The sequence below is a fragment of the Ips typographus genome, linkage group LG10 (genome assembly GCF_016097725.1).
Source record: "Ips typographus isolate SLU linkage group LG10, UJ_Ityp_2.0, whole genome shotgun sequence".
Taxonomy (NCBI): domain Eukaryota; kingdom Metazoa; phylum Arthropoda; class Insecta; order Coleoptera; family Curculionidae; genus Ips; species Ips typographus.
Genome location: NC_138431.1, coordinates 6,315,613 through 6,337,710, shown reverse-complemented (window position 1 = coordinate 6,337,710; position 22,098 = coordinate 6,315,613). Strand labels below are relative to the sequence as shown.

The 22,098-nt window shown below is 37.4% G+C and overlaps 3 protein-coding genes across 5 annotated transcripts in view; 2 read left to right on the top strand and 1 right to left on the bottom strand.

Moving 5' to 3' along the window:
- RhoGEF64C (Rho guanine nucleotide exchange factor at 64C) overlaps positions 1 to 18,761 on the top strand; it is a 37,830-nt gene extending 19,069 nt beyond the window's left edge. Inside the window, exons 2-11 of one of the 3 annotated variants that reach the window (XM_081988131.1) lie at positions 3,201 to 3,235; positions 12,917 to 13,029; positions 13,086 to 13,715; positions 14,986 to 16,481; positions 16,532 to 16,737; positions 16,910 to 17,434; positions 17,490 to 17,789; positions 17,840 to 18,054; positions 18,106 to 18,339; positions 18,402 to 18,761. In XM_081988131.1, the coding sequence (XP_081844257.1) occupies positions 12,952 to 13,029; positions 13,086 to 13,715; positions 14,986 to 16,481; positions 16,532 to 16,737; positions 16,910 to 17,434; positions 17,490 to 17,789; positions 17,840 to 18,054; positions 18,106 to 18,339; positions 18,402 to 18,533 (3,816 nt within the window). In that variant the 5' untranslated portion in view covers positions 3,201 to 3,235; positions 12,917 to 12,951 and the 3' untranslated portion in view covers positions 18,534 to 18,761. Of the gene's footprint in view, positions 1 to 3,200; positions 3,236 to 12,916; positions 13,030 to 13,085; positions 13,716 to 14,985; positions 16,482 to 16,531; positions 16,738 to 16,909; positions 17,435 to 17,489; positions 17,790 to 17,839; positions 18,055 to 18,105; positions 18,340 to 18,401 lie in introns of those variants that run through there. The other 2 variants (XM_081988132.1, XM_081988133.1) reach the window with 2 other exon arrangements.
- Positions 10,372 to 11,919, bottom strand: LOC145734654 (odorant receptor Or2-like). The gene is made up of 5 exons (XM_081988151.1): positions 11,739 to 11,919; positions 11,126 to 11,684; positions 10,884 to 11,073; positions 10,676 to 10,834; positions 10,372 to 10,572 (listed from the first exon to the last, which is right to left on the bottom strand). Exons 1-5 carry the CDS (start codon positions 11,917 to 11,919, stop codon positions 10,519 to 10,521), a joined length of 1,143 nt encoding a protein of 380 aa, XP_081844277.1. The 3' UTR covers positions 10,372 to 10,518.
- Positions 18,762 to 19,429: 668 nt separating the features above from the next.
- On the top strand, positions 19,430 to 21,819 carry LOC145734842 (uncharacterized). The gene is made up of 6 exons (XM_081988469.1): positions 19,430 to 19,854; positions 19,902 to 20,173; positions 20,223 to 20,606; positions 21,351 to 21,437; positions 21,489 to 21,644; positions 21,701 to 21,819. The coding sequence occupies exons 1-6, from the start codon at positions 19,677 to 19,679 to the stop codon at positions 21,749 to 21,751; spliced, it is 1,128 nt and encodes a 375-aa protein (XP_081844595.1). The 5' UTR covers positions 19,430 to 19,676; the 3' UTR covers positions 21,752 to 21,819.
- Positions 21,820 to 22,098: the final 279 nt, after the last annotated feature.

Sequence of the window (22,098 nt, the reverse complement as noted above, 5' to 3'; positions counted from 1 at the left end):
TTATTTGTTTTGTTTGATTAAATTTCTGATTAATACTAATGAAAGATTCGCAGAACTCTAGTTGTTCAGTTACTCAATGAGATGAACTGAAAATTGTGTCATCATCTAAATTGCCACTCTCTATTGATTAATTTTGGTAGTTTATGAATAAACCAAATATGAGATAATCAAAACGATCGAGGCGTTAAATTACCGAATTGAGCAACCGGATAGATGTTATCGTCGAACAAACGCTTCTATCGGTTGCAAAAAAATAGCCGATTGTACGGTACGATCTTTGTCTAGACCTCGTTTTCGACAAAGTGAATGTAAACTGCAGGAAAATGGCAAGGTTTTCGTTACACTACTCACAAAAGCTGTTTTCTGAACGGTGGCTATTTTCGTCAAGGATCGACCATTGTTACCCAATATTCAGACCGTTTTAATGGGTACTAATTTACTGTGCAACTTATTTTGGATCCTTTCTATGTAAAACTCGACAAAACTAGCTTTTTAACTTTACTAAAGAGATTTTAGTAGAGGACGTAGAGCGTCCTAGAGAGGAGGTAACGTGACAACTGTCAGTTACGTCACAACTGTCAAACAGAGCCTCATTCAGGACGTAGATCTATAAAAGTAAAAATATATATTTTTTAACTGTTGAAAGTAAAATGCAATTTATAGCTTCATGCAAGTAATTTTTAACAATTGTGACGTAATTATCAAGTTAAAAACTATCTTAGAGTCACGTGACATATATCAGGTACGTCACAACTGTCAAAATTTGCTTCAGTGAAAGAGTGAAAGTGACTAAATTAATCAAATAGCGTTATAAAGACTGAAATTGACTTTATAGCTTCATGTAAGGGATTTTTGACAGTTATGCTGTTATTATAAAATAAAAAAGTGTGTTTGTTGGTTACAGCCAAAACTTGTGGTAAATCTTACTTTTTCTTCAAATTTATTTACCGCTCTATTTAGGCCTGATTGTACCTTGCAGGCTAATATTTAACCACCACATGGAAAAAAATATATACAAAAGTACCTTAGTAGCCCTAAAATATTAATATCTTACAGTCAATTAGACCAGAAACTGCCTTAATAGCCTAGAAATTTGCCTATTAAGTCAAGTTTAATGTTTTTTATCCTGTGAGACTTAAAATTGAGGGAATTTGACTATTAACCCAATTTCAATGCTATCCAAACCCTAAAAGACTTGGAAAATTTTCGAAACTCTAATAGGAAACTAATCAATCGTAAAAAAAACAGATAAAAATGTCAATCCTAAGTTACACGCAACCCTTCTTACACTTTGGTGTATGTGGGGTTGCTTGTCTCTTCTTCCCATGTGCATAAATAGAGCTGAGCCGTTATTACCTGATTTTTGAAAAAAAAAATCTATTAGGAAATGTTTTAAGGTTATTGACTGTAGATAGTATTTTAAATAGCAATTTGCAAGGCAATTTCATGCATATTATTACAGTTTTAATGAATACATTTACACTTTAATATACATTTTGGAAATGTCTATAATAAATTAGCATTAATACGTTCTCCTGGCCAATATTCTCTAACAAATTAGATTAATAGAAATTGATGTATTGAAGTGGTTAGAGGGGATTTGTTTAACAATTTTAAGTTTTAAATTTATTTCACTGACAACGTCTTTGTTATTCTCAAACTGCTGGTTTTTCTCTCTGAAAGACTATAGTCAGGATGTTATTAAGACGTTGCCACATGTATATGTTTTTAGTGCAAAAAAAAAAACAGAACGAACTCTAGATCGTGACCTTCTGGCAGTGATATAGTGCGGTACTGGCTAGTACTGCTTCAATCGCAAACAGCGGCCATTATCTTCGATTTTCAGACGTTTCCGCATATTTTACCTGACCATAATGTGTTGTGAAGAGACGTGGGAGTGACCCCACCCAGTTGCCGTTTTTAGTGAGGTTTTTCTCGCAACGGTCGATTCTGTAAAGTCGTTAAATCGATTCAGCAGAATCGATTTAGCACAAAGGCTTCCAGTTAGGAAAGTATTTTAATTCGACCGATGCACTGTTGCTAATGCGAGTAATTAATGGAACTTCACGCTTTTATTGTTTCCAAGCTTTATGGTTTCAATTTCATCGTGGGCGGTTATGTAATTTCCGCGGTTATAATCTTCAGACCGGTAATAACTAATATTTACCCTTCTGGTACTATCAGTAAGCACACAGAAAATGGTATCTTTTACCATACCAAGAGGGGTGTAATAAAAATTAATTGCCTTGTCTAGGGTTCGTTACCTTTCGCGGAAAGCTATTACAGTCTAGTTTATCACGTCATCTAAATTAAGCCGGTTTATGACCGAAAAAGTGAAGGGAATGCAATGCCCATCGTCTGGAATGCAGTCGAACGCGATTTTTTGCCGGAAAAACTACCGGCTAGATGCCTTCCTGCAAACTTGAACCGTCGCAGATAATCTAAGGTGTTAAGGTTAACTAGGATTAAGTTTAGTTTGGTTTAACGTCAGCAAGAACAGATGGAATTGTTAACTGTTTTAAACCAGAAAAATTATTATTATTTTAGCTAAAACAATCAAAACTATAAAGTGAGTCAAAACTGCCCAGCCCTATTTATCCAATTGACAAGTGAACGGCCCAGCTCTATTTATACAAGCAACCCCATATACACCAAAGTGTAAGTAGGGTTGCATAATTCAGCTTGAATCTTTTGAAATTAACATTAAAATCATTGTTTGTTACCAATTTAAGTGGAATATCCAAGCATGTCAGTTCCTTGTCACGAACACAAAACAGTATAATTACCAAGACGTAATTAATTGAATAGATAAGGTACGATGTAGGTAATCTAGACGGTTCAAAGAGGATAGCGGTTTCCTTTCATTTAGGTTAATATGCGATGTTATGTCTGGGTATGTGTGTTATTGGCTACGTGTTTGATGTACTAAAAACCACACACCACATCTCTAATAGAACAATTTTTGATATCATTCAAAGTAGGTCTTTAACCTGAAAATAACCAAGAATTTGATATGCAGTTAGCGTAGTTTGTACACAGACATGTAGCTTGTAGAGCAAACGAATATTTGAATGGCTAATAAACCAGTTGAATTGTGAAATTATGACTTAATTTATGAACGATTAAACGCAATCAAATGCGATCAATTCAGGTTAATTTGTTATGGAAATGACATTCTAAATTTTTGATTTTTTTTTCAGATTTTTTTGGAGTTTACTCTGCAACACAAACTGAGGTAAGTTTTCATAAAATTGATGAAAATACAACCATTCTGACACTGGATTTGAGTTTTTCAGGTCCAAATTAGTCTATAACAGGAATTTCATTGAAATAGTACCAACATAAGATACTTACTACAACAAAAAAAAAACAGTAAACTTGACACAATTTTGGTGTACTTTACCATAAAATCTCTAATAACTCGTTTATTTGAAATATTCTATAAAAACACACCATATGACAAAAGGAAGGTAATTAATAGGGCACTCACGTGACGTTGAGTGCTCCCGAATAAATTACCTCATTTGGCCGCTAGAGCGCGTCAAAGTTGGTCCTATTTTTTTTTTGTAAATATTTCAAAAAATCGTTGATACAATTTTCTTATAAAATATACGGTTTGGTTGTAAAAATAATTTTTTTTCCCTAGCAAATTAGTGAGTATTCTCTCACCGTTATTAAGTTTCCTGCACAAAATCAGTGGGTTGTAACGCCACCAGATTCGATTACCAGTTGATGTGCTTTAAATAGTGTAAATTACAAGTTTTTGTTGAAATTTTTTCACTTAGAAAGGAAAATTGTCTTTAATGCAAACTAAAATTGTTTAATGTAATGCAGAATTCAGGTTTCTGGTGTGGATTTCAATAAACGTTAAGCAGAAATTAGCGTTTAATGGAAATGTACCAAATGCAATTCATCTAAGCCGACGACTAAAAATGGCAATATAATTGGTCCGACGTGAATTAGAGCAAAACCGCGGTAGCGAATCGAAAACGACTCTTTTCAGATTAATGATCCATAAATTTCGGAATCAGTCAGCAAATCCGAAATATTATTAAACAACAATCGTATCTCCATTTCGATTGCGGTTAGAGAAAAGGCGAAACGGCTCCGAACAATACGAAATTAAATTCGTGACGCTTTAAATGCGCCATTTTAGTATTTTTCATGTTTGAATTTTAAATAAACTTCAATCTAAATTTAAACAAAGAGTAGTTTTTAACCCTGAAAAAGCTTGATTGAATTTCAATGTTTCTGAACTGTAATGGATCGGTCTCTTTGTTAACCAACGGTTAATTGATCACAGTTTGGCAAGTTTCACCTCTGGTGAACCATAATAGTATAAGAAACTCATAGGAAATGGGCCTAAGACTTAGAAAGGGAAAGTTTGGGGGCTTTTGTAACCCTTAGATTTGTCTTGATTGCCAAAATTTCTCAATTATTGTTTAAGCGCCAAAAAGTACCAAAAACAATCAAAACTGTGAGTAATAACGACCCAGCACTATTTATGCACGTAGATAGGCAAGATAGGCAACCCCACATACACCAAGGTGTAAGTACAAAATATAATTATCGATTCTACATCGTAAAACAATGGCAGTTTACTATAAACCATACTTCAAAAATACAGATTTTCATTTTTTCATTGATTCGTTTTTTCTAAATTTTGACATTAGTGATAAATATCACGTGGTTTTAGAAGATAATTTTGCTAGGAAGTCACGTGATCACTGTCATAAATCTCAGAAACACGTTTTATATCAAATACTGCAAGACAACCTTTCTAAACCTGGATTTTTGCAACTTTTGAACACAGCTTGACAAATCAGACGTTAGACAGTTGTCACGTGGGTCTAGAACACTATTTAGATAAGACGGTCACGTGACAATTGTCAAAATAACTGTCTTAAATATCAGAAACACGTGTTGTTTCGAAAACTGTGCTAAACTATAATTCTTGCATATTTTAGTCAAAATTTTGAGACTTTTGACATTAGTGACAGATAGCACGTGGTTTTAGAAGATTATTTAGGTAGGAAGTCACGTGACCACTGTCAAAATAACTGTCATAAATCTCAGAAACACGTTTTATATCACATACTGCAAAATAGAATTTTTCTAAACCCGGATTTTTGCAACTTTTGATTACAGTTTGACAAGTTTGAGGTTAGTGACCCCTGTCACGTGGTTTTAGAACACTATTTAGCTAAGAAGGTCACGTGACAATTGTCAAAACAACTGTCATAAGTCTCAGAAACACGTGTTGTTTCGAAAACTGTGTTTAACCTTAATTCTTGCAGATTCTAGGCAAGTTTTGTCAGTTTGACATTAGTGACAGATATCACGTGGTTTTAGAGAATAATTTATCTAGACAGTCACGTGACCCACATGGAGTAAGAAAATGGCTGTCAAGGAGAAAAGCAGTGTCAAAGTTTGAACTACCAAAACCACAGTTTGAAAGGACAGTCAGGGACAAAATCGCCTGTAAAACCCACTTGGAGTAAAAAAATGACTGTTTTAAGCACATTTTTGGAATCCTCATTATATTTCCTATCCAATAACATAAAATCACTGCAAAATTAGGTAAAGTCAGCGGGAAAAGTGGTGTCAAAGTTTGAACTGCCAGAAACACAGTTTGAAAGAACTGTCAGGGACAAAATCGCCTGTTAAACCTACTTGTAGTGAGAAATTGACTGTTTTAAGCACATTTTTGAAATCCTCATTAAATTTTCTATCCAATAACCTGAAAAAACCCTACAAAATTTAGTAAAATCAGGGAGAAAAGCGGTGTCAAAATTTGTACTGGCAAAACCACAATTTGAAAGGACAGTCAGGGACAAAATCGCCTGTAAAACCCACTTGGAGTGAGAAAATGACTGTTTTAAGCACATTTTTGAAATCCTCATTAAATTTCCTTTCCATAACCTGAAAAATCCTTACAAAATTAAGTACAGTTAGGGAGAAAAGCGGTGTCAAAATTTGAACTGCCAAAACCACAGTTTGAAAGGACAGTCAGGGACAAAATCGCCTGTAAAACCCACTTGTAGTAAGATAATGACTATTTTAAGCACATTTTTGAAATCCTCATTAAATTTCCTGTCCAATAACCTGAAAAAACCCTACAAAATTTAGTAAAATCAGGGAGAAAAGCGGTGTCAAAGTTTGAACTGTCAAAACCTCCAAAACTAGAGATTTTCAGTAAACTACAAATATAAAGCAAAATCACAACATCCGCCTTTTACCAGTAAACAAGTGAACGTTCGACTGACATTTTCAGAGTGGAATTTGCGTAGACAACAATTAAATAAAAAGAGCATTTTGTTATGCAAACTGCCCGGTTTAGAATGTGATCATAGCGATATTTTATGAACTGAATGTGGGTTGCAAGTTTTGTGCATTAGCACAGCCCAAACAAAGACTAGGAAGTGTTCCAAAATTGCATGTTGAGTGAACGTAACTGTAACCCAACCAGCCTTGGATTGGTCTAAGGTCATTCGTATCAGCCAGCTGCATTAGAAGAAGTCGAGGGATTTTTTCTTAGTACCACGAAGACGAATTAAGTCCTCGTTAGGCTCGACCGCACCCGCGAAAACGACTTCCTCGTCGTGGTTGCATTCCTGCTGCACAAAAGGTCTCTGATTGGTTCAAACTTGTTTCTATCACTTTCGAACCTTAGATGGACGTTTCCTGTTGGTCGAACCTAAACAGCACAAGCTTATTTATGTGCAGCATTAGAGTAAATTGTGTTTTTTTTACTGAATTTAAAAAAAAAACCACAAAACGTATTCGATAATGATCGAACGATATAATCGATTGCGACAACTTTGAATGGCTTGGGGCCAAGTGAAATGCCTCGAAAACCAGCCGCACCCCAGGCAAAACCAACGTGAAGGTAAACTTGACCTAGAGAAAGTGTTTTCGTTACGAAAAAAGCGTCTTCTTGTATGCAATATTATTAATATCGATGCTAATAATAATAAGAGAATTTCTATTTATTTTTTCAACTCAGTTTTAGTATTATTAAAATAATTGTGGTGTATTAAACCAGCATATGGACAGCAATCATTGTAGTCCTGTTGGGATCGTTAAATATCAGTAATAGCAAGCAAAATTGCTGGCAATTATGACCGTTTTATGCATTTTTACTGTAATATAGCGATTAAGGCACTTTTTCCACGATGCTGACAGTCTGTAAAAATAACTTAAGTGGTTAAAACCATCCGGGAAACCAATTAACACCTTCGTGTTTTCGGCCCACTTGAAGCAAAACAACTTCCTACAACTAGAAAGAGAATGACCCATACGATCAGTCTTTTATGCAAGAGATCTTCACGGTACAAACAGACAGAAAGTTCGGTGTACATGTATTGGAAAAAGAAACCAATATACTCTATTTTGGTTCCCCTGAAATGGGAATTTGAAGCTGCTATGCTTCTAGAAATAGTGATTGTTTCCTGTTGCAGTTGGAGATACAAAACACAGTAAAAATGACTTTAAACTGAGTTTGTGGAATTTCAAATGGGTTATGCAGCTGTATAGCTTGATGGAGGGAGTGTGACAGTTGACAATTTAATTATAACACAAAATACAGGACAAATAGACTATAAAAACACACTCAAAGCTCCACCCATGGAGGTCTAAAATACAGTTAAGTTAATCTTTGAATTGGGTTTTACAGCGGTATAGCTTCATGAAGTCGATTGGGAATGGTGGAAAACAAGTTTGTTGTATTCTAGTGCAGCTTTAGACAAACTGGAAAGTACTTGTCAATCTTGAATTTTTGCACTTATCCAATTGAAGCAGTAAATAACGTGAAAGTACTGAGATTTATCAACATTTGATTGGACAATTTATGAAACTGGAGAATTGCTGATTTGCGATATTATTAAACTCTACCATTACCAGCTTGCGTAACTAAAGGCACTTCTAACCTTATTATACCAGTTTAAAACAGTTTCGTATTAATTATTCTGTAAATATGCAGAAAAATTGATTTTGAAATCTTCAAACTGGTCGAGTAGCCCATTTGCCTATTTGGGTACTGTTTTTTTCAATTAAATTTTGAAGGAATTTTACTCGACGGATTTTGTCAGGTTTTCCAGGTAAACAACGCTCAATTTAAATTATTATATTTAGTTTGGAAAACGGCGAACTAGGGCTCAATTAAATTAGCATAGAAATTAGATTGTTCTGCAGCAACAAAGAAAAACTACTCTGGTACTGCTGCAAGGCAAATCCTAAACGATTACAAGACGCATTTCTAATGCCACAAAATCGGTTTATTGCTTTAGTAAACTTTTCCTTATTGGACTGGTTGCAATAATGTTATTAAATAAATTATTAACGTCAGCATTCGCTTTCGTTTGAGACTAACAAACTGATTTACATACGATCTGCTTTAGGGGCAAATCGTTCACTTTCGTTACCTGAGCTTTATATGGAGCTGTCTTTTTTGCTTCTTTTCAGGCTCGTAAAATAACAACAAAACAGTATCAAGCGTGAAAGTGACGATTAAATTGCCTCAAGTGTTCAAAACACAATGACGATGTGATTGAACCCAACAGAATCTCTGTTTTTTGTTGTACTAGCAACTAGTTATTAAAGTTCCTATTTCTATTACATTGGATTTTTAATTTTGATATTACAAATACGTATATTTTCGTTTTCTGTCATTTTGACAGCAGAATCATGTGAGCAAGCTCAAAATTTATTGTACGTCAGTTTTAATTGAATACTACCAAGACTATACTATCAAATAAATTTGTGTGCAATTTTCCAAAAAATTCTCACTCGCTTATTTAAAACCCTCTGTATAGAAGGCACCCTTTAATAAAAGAAAGCTAACGAATCACGTGACGTTGACTGGACTAGGCTAAGTTGTTCCATTTGGCCGCTAGAGGACGTCAAAATTGAATTTTTTTTTGGGACTGCCTAGATAACTTTAGGTTAATGATAAAAATGTGACGTAGACTGTCACTTGTCAAAATGTCATTTTTTAATGGTAAAACTAACTGAAGTGACCCATGAATTTGACATATTTGACAAACCAATAAGATTGTTACTTAGTAAAACACGTCGTAAGTGTCAAAATAATACGTAATAAGTAAACTCACCATACTTTAATTCCTTGAGCTATCCATGGTAAACTCAGACAATTTTGATCTATATGGCAGTTGTCACGTGATATTAAAACTTTATTTACGTAGACTAATTGTCAGAATAACAGTAATAATGGCCTCAGTGTGATTTTATTGTGATAGATTATGTGCAAAATGTCACAGTCAAATTAAAACCCAGCCTAACGTGCCCTTAAATATGTAATAACTCGAATATAGATAGTTTCACGTCATTAGTTGTCCAGAGCACTGTTTTGACACTGTTGACAGACAGAAAATCACGTGACAAGTGTGCAAGCAATGGACTTACACCGAATAACAATTCGTGAAATCACGATTGCGCAATCGGGCACATTGTTAATAATCTGAGGTAACGTTTTGATGAAAAACAATGGCGTTCATTGTTGACATTGTCATTGACCTTTTACGGTTCAAATTAAAAGTGAAACACACGCGAAATCTGCCTAATCACTTTCGTTTGAGCCCATTGAGGACGTTTTCCCAGAGGCAACGAGTTAATTGTTAATAAAATTTGACGCTTTCGCTTTCGCTCATCTATTCGCGTTCGTTTCACAGCCCTACAGTTGATCTCTCCTGCACGTGACCCACTCTTGATCAGTTAGGATGATATTTTGATTAAACCACAGGTTTAGACACCGCCCTCTATACTAGAAAGCCTAAAATGTCACTTTTAATGGCGGTATGCAGATGCAGTAAGAAATATGTTTTTTTTTTTTAATTGTTTTGTGTAGTTGATGCAAGTTGTGAGTGAAAAATCAAAAAAAGGTTCACTCCTGATCCAGATATGTATAGATAAAGCTTTTTTATACACATTTAAGTCCAGCCTAAACAAATTAGTTTTGTCCTGGAAAGTACAACACACAGCGAACTAGTTTAACACACTGTTCAAGGTAAGAAAATCTGTAAATCCTTGAAACTAGGTAAGCAAAACTGGTAAATGGTTCTTATGTTATTACCAAGAACATTCATTCAAAATTATTTTAATTCTACGCTATACGCAACCCTACTTACACTTTGGTGTATGTGGGGTTGCCTGTTTCCCCTTCCTACGTACGTAAAAAGAGCTGGGCCCTATTAATTGTTTTAAATAGGGCTGGGGCGTTTTTACTCACTTTTCACAGGCTACTAGTTAATTGTTAATTTCGCTCATCTGCTGCGTTTTTCAGCACTGCACGTGACCTACTCTTGGTCAGTTAGGATGATACAAAAATTACCAAATGTGATATGAAAGCTTTTATTTAAACTCCGTGGGAGGGGATCAAAATCTGCCAGGTCGTTAGCGTGTAGTGATTAAACTGGTCAAATCAATGCTGAATACAAAAACGTGATATCGATTGCAATTTGCTAATTGACGAATAAAGGCCGCGTTTTGTTATTACCGATTTTACGACATGACCTCGTTCAGTAGAGTCAGATAGGAGTAGGAGGTTTTCAACATCTGAAATTTCACAAATTAACCACAAAACTACATATTCAATAATGGTAAGTTCACTGTCATGTTTGTTGATTTTTTTGACCCAATGTGGACCACAAAAACTTACAATCAAGAACAAGCTATAACCAGCAAAACCCATAGATGGGGGACCGACCAAACCCAACGGTTTCTGGCATCTAGCCAGGACGAATCGCAAATCTTTTCTGATTTTTGGCTTTTGCTCATACCACTCCATCCAGTAGACTTGATCAGCCAACGTGAGACTCTATACGTACAAACTGATGATCAAATTTTCTAATTTGAGTGGTGTATACCTGGTTTATGAGTTTCTGGCCAGCGTGACAAACCATAAATATTGTGGTAACATAACCCAGTATAAAAGTGACAGCTTTAGGGGTGGATGCTTTGATCACCTGACTACCCAGAGAACCAATCACCACAGCTCCAGTTAGTAGTAAGGTGCCCAAGGTGGCTTGAACCAAATCGCTCAACTCCTTACTAACCCTGCGTTGATTGTTAATTTCATATTTAACTGGTTAAAGTTTGTTTGTTATACTCTATAATATCCTGATGGTACTTGACGCAATGGTACAACCTGCCCAAATCACTACCACACCTTTTCAAATGGTATTTCAAATGATCAATCCTAGTAACTATAACCCCTACAGCCTCCAAAGGAATATTGGAAATTACAAAAGTCGAAGGTAAATACACGAAAACTCCTGTACACTGCAAGACGTACAAAACCCAAAACCTCCAACCGTTTTTCCGGTCATACCCTGGTGGTATCCAGGTGGGATTTACCATACCACAAGCCTCCTTCATACCAAATTCCCTGTTCAAAACTTCACATCTTGGTATGTCCAGGTGGGTGAGGTGGCTGTACCACAACATTCCTGGTATGGTGTACAGAATGCAGGCCAAGGTGGTCAAGTTGCCACGTCGCACCACTTTGACATAACCAGGTGGTTTGCCGAATTGTTTGAAATCCAAAAGTCGGTTAAAAAAGCTTGACCATCTGGAGTGATGCCAGAGGAAATTGAGGCAGGCCGACATACACCCCACAAAACCTGTAAGATCTCCAATGTCCTCACTAATTTCTGCCCTGGTTTCCCCTACAATCAGACCATTCAGCAAACTTGGCAATGTGGGAAACATGAACAACAAACCGGTGAGATTTAACACGAAATGGGCTAAAGTGCCTAAAGCAGCCAAAGTGGAAAGTAAACGCAGTACCAGTGAACATAAAATAAAAGTTACAGAATATTTGGGTGCGGATGGGTACCAAAAAAAGGCCCTAAGTAAGACAAGGGCGTAGTAGAAGGGTTGGTTTTTAGAAAGAGTGTACATTTTTGACTACAGTACAAAGAAAAAAAAGCTGTAAAGTACAAATTACACAGTACAAAGTTTGTATAATTGATAAGGATCAAATAAAAGGGTGGATGATTACAGAACTTTTTCTACTACAAGCTTTCAATTTGGTTTAGTGTAAAATAATCACCACAATTCTTTAGAATTCTTCATTGGCCTTTAATTCTAGCAAAAAGCAGGCTTCGGGAATAGAAATTGTTTAAAAAAAAGAATAAAAGAAAAACAGTATCAGTATCATCAGCCAAACATTACATTAAAATTGCACTCATGAAGCTATAAAATACATTTGATACGGTATTTACGAATTTAAGTAAATTTTAAGAGTGTTACGTAGTTTTATAGTTCTATGGCTGGGATTTTATGACTTTTCAAATAAAAAGGTTACAACAGAAGCCCCTTAAGTGCAAAAACATCAAATCTTCCTTATTTACACTTTGTTGTAGCTCCTTAAATAATGGAGCTATGTTGCCTTGTAACTCCTTAAGTAGGTCCTTAAGGGCATGATGACCGTTTGGAAAAGTGGACTTAACAGTCTCTTCCGCACTAAAGAAAGCAAATGGTACCCCGATTCCCCTGATAAGGTTCTTCACTGACAAAGCAGCTTTCACGATTATCAGCGATAGGCCGACGACAGCGTCGTGAAAGCCAATGTCACAAGAAGATCGTACCGATTAAGAATTTTTTGAAAAGTAAAGAACCGACAGTACCATCAAAGTTTGATTGTTTCGAGATCCGGTCGATAGACAATAGCCACAAAACAATGGAATGTATGGAGGGTTTTTAATTGTTTTCGCACCGAAAGTGAAGAGTTCATCTTATCTTCACATCATTTGGACCGTATAATGAAGCGTAAAGAAAGTGAAATGTTTGTTTTGTTTCACATTGCGGAACTACTGCAAATTAATGACTTATGACTAGAATCCGGATTTCTAGAAACACCCGACTAGGAAATATTAACAATGTTTTTTTTTTAAAGTTTCAGTGAGATGTTAGAACCAATGTTGCACCTCCATGGCAGCTTTGGTTAGCCATGCCATGCATCGATTTCCTACGTCACCTCCCGATGTCCCATCTTCTTGCGGTTTAAGGGTAAACAAACCTACAATCAGCATAAATGTGGCACTAAAACATAACCTTAATATCAGAGTGAAAGCAGCTCTAGGCACGCTGGTGACGTCAGTGGAAGTACCGGAGCCCTATCTCGTTCCATGCGATACGCGGAGCCCTGGCTCTACGGCACTGTCCGCGCCTCCGGAGGGCTTCTCCTAGCCCCCGCTCTAGTGCTCTGCCAGTGCCCCGAGTACCTGACCGGCAGCAAACGAAACACTTCAAAGAAGTCCCCCACGTTGTGTAAAAAATGCAAGGGCACCAGGTTGTCGTTATCCTCGGGGGAGTCGAAATTTGGCACTGTACGATGTTACCCGACCAGCCAGCAAATCACCAGCACCCCTTTAAGGGCTGGTACTGTACGGGTGACGTCGTCTTCGAGACCTTCAATCCTTCCCACCTCCGATCCGTACGATCTGATGCGCAGATCGAGACTGTCAGTGCCGGAAGTGACTTCTAACCAATCCCCTTTCAGGGACAAAGCTAAATTATCTAAAAAACACCCAAACAACCAGACCTATCAAGGGAGAAGGTCAATTCTAGAATGTAGCATCAATCCCTACGAGTTGATGTCTGGGGAAAAGTTGGAGGAGAAACGCAAAAAGAAACAAGACTACGAAGATGTGAAAATTTCAAAAACCAAACCTAAGAAGCAGTCTCCAGTTTTGGTAAGTACCAAAAAACCACTAACCTAACCTCAAAAAATAGTGAGGTTTTGTTGTTTCTTGTTTATCAATCCCTATCAGTGTTGCCAAGTCACAATATTTAATTTTTTTAAATTAAAATTAATTAAAGCATCTTAAATATACCTATAACAAATTTTGGCATTAATGAATAGAGAATAATTTAGCCAGACAGTCACGTGACCCACTTGGAGTAAGAAAATGTCTTTTAAACTACAGTCAGTGACAAAATCACCTGTAAAACACACTTGGAGTAAGAAAATTACTGTTTTAAGCACATTTTCGGAATCCTCATTAAATTTCCTATCCAGTAACATGAAAAAACCGTACAAAATTTAATACAGTCAGGGAGAGAAGATTGAACTGCCAGAAACACAGTTTGAAATACAGTCAGGGACAAAATCGCCTGTAAAACCCACTTGGAGTAAAAAAATTACTGTTTTAAGCACATTTTTGGATTCCTCATTAAATTTCCTATCCAGTAACATGAAAAAACCGGACAAAATTTAGTACAGTCACGGAAAAAAGTTGTGTTAAAAATTGAACTGCCAAAACACAGTTTGAAAGGACAGTCAGGGACAAAATCGTCTGTAAAACACACTTGGGGTAAGAGAATGACCGTTTTAAGCACATTTTTGGATTCCTCATTAAATTTCCTATCCAATAACATGAAAAAACCGTACCAAATTTAGTACAGTCAGGGAGAGGAGTGGTGTTAAAAATTGAACTGCCAAAACACAGTTTGAAATACAGTCAGGGACAAAATCGCCTGTAAAACCCACTTGGAGTAAAAAAATTATTGTTTTAAGCACATTTTTGGATTCCTCATGAAATTTCCTATCCAACAACGTGAAAAAACATCACAAAATTTAGTACAGTCACGGAAAAAAGTTGTGTTAAAAGTTGAACTGCCAAAACACAGTTTGAAAGGACAGTCAGGGACAAAATCGCCTGTAAAACCCACTTGGAGTAAGAAAATTACTGTTTTAAGCACATTTTTGGATTCCTCATTAAATTTCCTATCCAACAACGTGAAAAAACACTACAAAATTTTGATACAGTCAGGGAGAAAAGTAGTGTCAAAGTTTGAATTGTCAGAAACACAGTTTGAAAGGACAACTATAGACCTGGCAACATTGCTTGATAACCAAAGAACAAAACCTCCATTCCAGTATATCAGACATGATAGTTGTTGTGCAACATCTGGTGACATCTGTAATCAACTCCGTGACTTAGATAATTAATTGTTTGTTAGGTTTCCACTCCCGACCAGTACAACACACTAACATCCAGTCGTTTCAAATCAATTTTGAAAAAACGCAGCGACTCCTCACCATATTCAGACATTGAGGATGCAGCGTCACCAACTAGTACCAGGAAAACCGCCACCAAATTCTACGTCCCGGTCACCATCCCCTTGACTCCAAGGAAGAAAGTGCAATTTGTGGACGCTGGTGATGACGACTATTTGGAACAACCAGTGGAAGTCCAAGAAGATGCTTTAGAAGAACCAGCTCCAGTTCAAGAAGTGGTTGAGGAACCGAAAAAAATAGTGAAAATAACTCGTAGTAACAGTGACTGTGTCAATGGGGCTCATCCTAGTGTGAGCTTTTACGACACCATGGCTTTGAGGACTAGAAAACGTAGTGACTCACGGATTCTAGTGTTGGATAAAGATTTAGCTAAGTTGGATGGGGTGGCAACTAGAACGAGAAAGGTTAGTCCTGTTAAACCTACCTCACCACCACCACCACCACCCACCTCTGAAGAGGTTAAAGAAGTAGAACCCACACCACCAGAAGCCCCACCTAGAAAACGCAGCGGAAACAAACAACCCATAGTAAACATAGTCACCGTAACCGAATCACCTCAAATGAATAATAATAACAAAACCATCGTGGAAATCAAACCACCACCCACAATCCACAAAATCAAAATAAAAAATGAATTCCCCGAATACATGGACCTAATAAACACTCAGAAAACCATTGAATATGACAATCCCCAGAGGAAAACTTCAATCCTAATCAACGGAGATGATTGCTACTCCACTGTAATCAACGACAACATCCCTTTATACCAATCATCGGTGGTGGTTAATGATGAAAGTTCACAAGTACAGATATGCACCAGCAATAACAGCAGCAGAGTCTACATCACTTTACCTAGTGACTCTTTAAGTCCAGTTGAAGTGACTCCTCCAGCGACTTCACCAGACCTGACAGAACTTCTTCGAGACCCAGTGGAAGCAGTGCGTCACAATCTAGTCCCCCACGTCTGTGGCAAATCAGATGTGGCTAGGCGACAACGCGACTTGAAGTTCCCTAAACACACCACGCCCTTAGCAAAGACTGAGTCCCTTTTGGAGTCACCTTTGGAGGAAGCCAACATTCCAAGCTCGGTTGAAGACTCATTTTTGAGGCTCAAACACTTTGAAGCAGAGTTTGAGGATGCAAAATTCGAAGATCAGTATGAGTTGATGGATCAAGGTTCCGAGTGTTACACCGATCACAGTAACCGAAGTTCGGTGACTGAAGAAGAATTGGCTAACAGAACCAAGTTTTACGAACTACTGGCTGAAAGTGGTAACATTGAGGTATCCGAAGGAGAAGATCATCACTATGAAAGTATCAAAGTGAACAACAACGATCCTATTTATGAAGAAATTGAAATACCACCTCCTTTACCTTCCAATCCACCTCCAGCATCCATTTTGGACGACTTACATTTGGACAAAGAATACACCACTAGGTGAGTTTCACCCTACTTTTTCTGCAACTTTAATTCAGTCAATGCTTCAGGTCAATCTTTGAGGGAGCGTCCAAGTATGATATTCTGAGCTACCTGGTGGATGCAAAAGAACGAGGAATAGTGCAGGAAGAGGGGTATACCTACCACTATCCAACCAATCAAAATCAAGACGATGAAACCAAAGAACCGTACAATAGAGTGTCTCAAATGAGCACTGTAAGCGACTCTAGCGAAGACAACTCTTTGATTATATCAGGTTAGTGTTTGATTGCAATTTTGACGGTCAATGTGATTGGTTAGTGGCAAATCGTGCCACTAACCAATCAACTTTTGTATGTCAATGGAAAGCTTAGTTCATTGGCTAAGAAAAATGGCGCCAATATCATTATTTTTTTAATTTTAAATTTAACAAACTGAACCTATTTCAGGAGCATTAATAGACGAGAAAGCAACTTTTCAAAAACCTGCCGAGATCGAACGAAACGACTCAGGAGTGGGATCAGAGACGAGCAAATCCAGTCTGAGCAAATACCGAACCAAACCAGAAATTCTCGTTTCCTGCGAGGACTGCGAGTCACCTTTGGACGGAAAAACCGAAAACGAGCCCCTGCTCTGTAGGAAATGCGTGAAAAAACGGTCCGAACGCAAGGAAATCATCACGGAAATCGTGGAGACGGAAGAAAAGTACAGCAGAGATCTGCAGATCATCCTCGAGGAGTTCTACCAACCAATGCTGGTGGCCGGATTGCTCACCCCTGAGCAGTTGTCCGCCATTTTCTTAAACACCGAAGAGCTGGTGGAAAACAGCCAGGCATTGGCTGAACGTCTTCGAGATGCTGTGGAAATAGCCCTAGAGCAGGGCGATGATGATCTTTTGACTGTAAATATTGGTAAACTGTTCCTAGAGGCTGCTCCCATGCTTCACGCTTTTGAAACTTATTGTGTTCGACAAGGTTGGTAAGCTTAAATCTCTCCTAACAGTTCTAAAATAAGGTGTCTCTCTCTCAGGTAACGCCAGTTTACTCCTGGCTAGTTTGGAGAAAGAGAAGGAGCTGCTAAGGATATTCTTAAGAGTATCACAAATGGAGAACACCCTTTTAAGGAGGATGAACTTGAACTCATTCCTGATGGTACCAGTCCAAAGGGTGACCAAGTACCCGTTGCTTTTAGCCAGGTTGTACAAAGTCACCCCCATCCATCACGAGACACGAGAACAACTGAAGGACGCCCAACACAAAATCGAACTACATTTGAATCACATGAACTCAGAAACTAAGGATGTACCTAGCAAACTGTGGAGGAGAATTGGTATGAATGTTTCCTGTGGTTCTTAGGTGGTAACGCTGGTTTTGTGGTAGGAAGCAACAATGGACGACGCTCCAGCGCTGAAATGGACCTGGTGAACATCAAATTAAGGAAAATTGCTGTGGACGTGTTGGAGTGGAACCACGACGAGGCGAGGTTCATTCTGGAGGGCAAACTGCTCTTCACCCAACCCACTGATAACAATTGGAGGAAGGGGAGAACCATCAAACTGACTCCCGTTAATGCTTTACTGGTGGTCAATGGAAAGGTATACGTTTGGTGTCTTTGTAGAATCATTCAGAAGAACTGTTTCTTTCAGGTAACTCCCAATAAGCCACCAGGAGATAAAACCGAAGAAAACGGTTTGGTTTTCTCTCCAAAAAATTCCAGGGTACGTGAAGCAGCCTTGTTGCTGGTGAGAGACAAAAACGGGAGGTATTCCCTTTTGAGGGAACCACTCTACCTGGATCGTTGCGTCATTGCAGCTGATCCAGCTTGGCAAAGCTACTTTGAGGTCCAGGAGTTGTTGAATAAGGACACTTTTATTTTTAAGGTATACAGGGTGTTTAACTGGAGTGTAAAACTCTACAGGGTGTTCTAATGTTAAATTTTCAGGCTGAAGACGAGGACCAAACCCACATGTGGTACCGTAAGTTGCAGTACCACGCCCAAGGGATGGGGGCGTGGCGTAAACGTAGGAACGCCCTGGCTAATATTATGATCAACGGAATGGGGTTGCGTTCCTAAATTATTTTTATTTTTTTTTATAAATTGTAAATATAACGAAAGGGTTGTAAACGCAACCCCTTTACGATGCATATAGTAATTGTTAGCTGTGATATTTCGGTTTGGGCTAAAATGAATTCTAACTTTAATAACACACTGTAGTAGCGTAATAAACCTTTTACTTACCTGCAATTTTATTGTACTTATAATCGTTATTTATAGGTTTTAATAAAGCGATTTCAACGAGAATTTTTGTTTGATTCAGTGGATATAAGAGAGCAATTTTACATTTTTATTACATTCTGGCCTTCTGATAAAATCAACTGTAAACTCTTGGAGTAGGAAAATGACAGTTTTAAGCACATTTTTGGAATCCTCATTAAATTACCTATTCAATAACCGGAAAAAACATTACAAAATTTGGTACAGTCAGGTAAAAAAGCAGTGTCAAAGTTTGAACTGCCAGAAACACAGTTTGAAAGGACAGACAGGGACAAAATCAACTTTAAACCCTCTTGGAGTAGGAAAATGACAGTTTTAAGCACATTTTTGGAATCCTCATTAAATTTCCTATTCAATAACCGGAAAAAACACTACAAAATTTGGTACAGTCAGGTAAAAAAGCAGTGTGAAAGTTTGAACTGCCAGAAACACAGTTTGAAAGAACAGACAGGGACAAAATCACCTGTAAAACCCTCTTGGAGTAGGAAAATGACAGTTTTAAGCACATTTTTGGAATCCTCATTAAATTTCCTATTCAATAACCTGATAAAACTGTACAAAATTTGGTACAGTCAGGGAGAAAAGACAGCACCCTGAAATTTTTTTTTGGACAATCACAAACTAGGAACAGTGCAGTTCAGACTGTCATAAATTAATGAAATTTAATTGAAACACCACCCAGTATGTACACTTATTCCACAAGTGGTCTAATTTAGGCAAAATCAATTTAAAAGAAAAATCATTTAAAATATTCATCGAGTTTGTAGTTGTTGTTGAGTTGGAAAGAACAACAAAGAACAATTATGTAGGTAATAACTGTATAAAACCTGAAAATAACATGAATTACTGGCAGTATGTTTGACACTTGACGTAAATAATTAATCATGTATTAAGAGCATATAAAGCCTTAACAATTCTGCTGTTTGAGTTAGTTAACTTGAAATGGAGTTATATTCAGTGGAGAAAACCCTACCATTCTACACGACTTTAGCAATATTACAGTATTTCGGGTACTACCAACCTGAAAGTAAAAAATTCCCTAAGGGACTGGTTGCATGGACCACAATATGGCTGTTAGGATTATTGAATTTGCTAGTTTTGATTATAACCCGCTTGCATGGTAGTTTTACCAAATTTCCTGATGGGAATTACATGGGTTGGTTTCAGATGGTGACTACTTTGCTGCCAGTGCTGCTATACCATTTGCCATAGGCCTTACAGTAGCAAATTTGATTAACTTACTATTTGCCCTAAAACAACACACTTGGTCTAAACTGTTTCTTAGTGTAACGGATTTTTCCATTTGTGGACCACCCGGAGAACACCTGGTGCTGAAACAGAAAAGTGACAAAGTTGCCAAGCTTTGCGTCTACTTTCTGACTGCTTTCATGACTTTCCTTGTGGTGATGGCTTTGTTGTTAGAGAAGAACTGTTTAAAAGTTGGTAAATTTAACAGGGTTGATCAAGAAACTTAGAGCAAACTTACAGGGTGAAAACAAGGATTACATCTGCGGTTTGCTACTGCCAGTTTGGTGGCCACCAAATTTCGAGGCCACCCTGTTAGCAAAACGTTTCTTTCTTGGTGTCCAGCTGGTGATATCTTTGGCCACCATACCGTACATTTTTATAGCAGGCCTGCAGTACCAGGTACTGCAGTATATAGTAGCTAAAGTGAGACACATTTCCCAGTTAATCGAGGCTGTACCCCAAAACTCTGCAGAACAGACAAAGGATTTCAATGCAATCATTACTTACCACAATCATATTCTGGATGTGAGTTACACGTTTAATCTGGTGTGTCGTGGTACTTTTGGACATGTTACCCTTACCATTGCTGTAGTGATTGCTTTTTGGTCTTACCATTTTATTGCTGTAAGTTGCTTTTGTCAGTATTTCAGTTAATCGCAGCTCAGTGATTGGTCAAAAATTGCTTTTTTGACCTCCTGAAGACTCTCAACTGTTGTAGAACGTTTCAGAGGAGTTTAGAATGTTCTGCTAAGTTCTAGAGGCTTTTACAAAAATCCACGTGGTTTTGGAAGGTTTGCAGAAAGCTGTAGAATATTCTGGGTTGTTTTAGAGTGCTCTGGAAAGTGCTACAATCCTCCTGAAGACTCTTAAATGTTTTTTTTAACGTTTCAGAGGGTTCTGGAAAGTTCTACAAAGAACCGAAAGGTTTTGTAATGCTACAAAAGATGCGAGAAGTCTTTAGGACGTTTAAGAAAACTTTCAAATGTTTCAGAACGTTCTAAGCCGTTCTAGGATGGATTACGCGAGTTCTAGAACGTTTTAGAGGGTTTCAGAACGTTCTGCCAAGTTCTAAAAACTTCTACAAATATCTGGTAGATTTTAGGACATTCTAGAAAAATGTTCAATCAGCCTTTTTTGATCAATGCTCTAAATCTAACTAAACTTTGATTATCTGTATTTGCCTAAACATGTGAATCCTACGGTACCCGCAACCCTACTTACACTTTGGTGTATGTGGGGTTGCCTGTCTTGTTTTTCTACGTGCGTAAATAGAGCTGGGCCATATCAATTGCATATAAATAGGGCTGGGGCGTTTTTTACTTTTCTACCTTTTGTTTGACTATTTTTTTGATTCAGTTCAATTGTTAGGGTGACGTAAAATGTATTGCCTACATTTTCATCTATTTGGGTAATCTGTGGTTCTTGTGCCACACCGGACAACAACTGGAAGAACAGGTTAAGCTCTTTTTAGGTTTCTGGCAAGAGTAATGAACAATTCACTTTCAGGCTGCTATAATAGGAAATTCCTTCTACTTTAGTGACTGGCAACGATATAGTAGGCCAATCGAGAAAACCATACCTTTTGTATTGTTAAGATCTCAGAAACAAGTCACTTTTGATGCTGTTCCAATAGGAGCACTCAATTATGAGTTCTTTTTTGCTGTAATTACTTACTAGAACTTCAATTGGTTGTTATTATTAATATTACTTTGTTACAGGTGATTAAAAGTGTTTTCAGCTTTATCAGTCTGCTTAACCAAACGCTGTAAATGTCAAACCTGGAAAATTATAGTTTCAGCGTCCAAGGATTGTAATATCATAAATAAATATTGTGCAATTTATTTTTTCTAGGTTGTATGATTTTGCCAATTTTCCCGGTAAGAAAAACTAGTTAAACTTTAGTCCCAACTATGACAGGACACGACCACAGACTAATCAGCCCCATAAATTGTCTATAGCAATCTCCACTGTGGAAAATTGATAAAGGCCAATTAATTCCGCCATCCCTATATAATCTGCGCCAGTTGACTGACGTCCACGCTTAACAGCATCTGTTAAGCTTACCCGAAGCTTGATTAAACCGACCATCACGACTACGTACTCAACAAAGTTTACT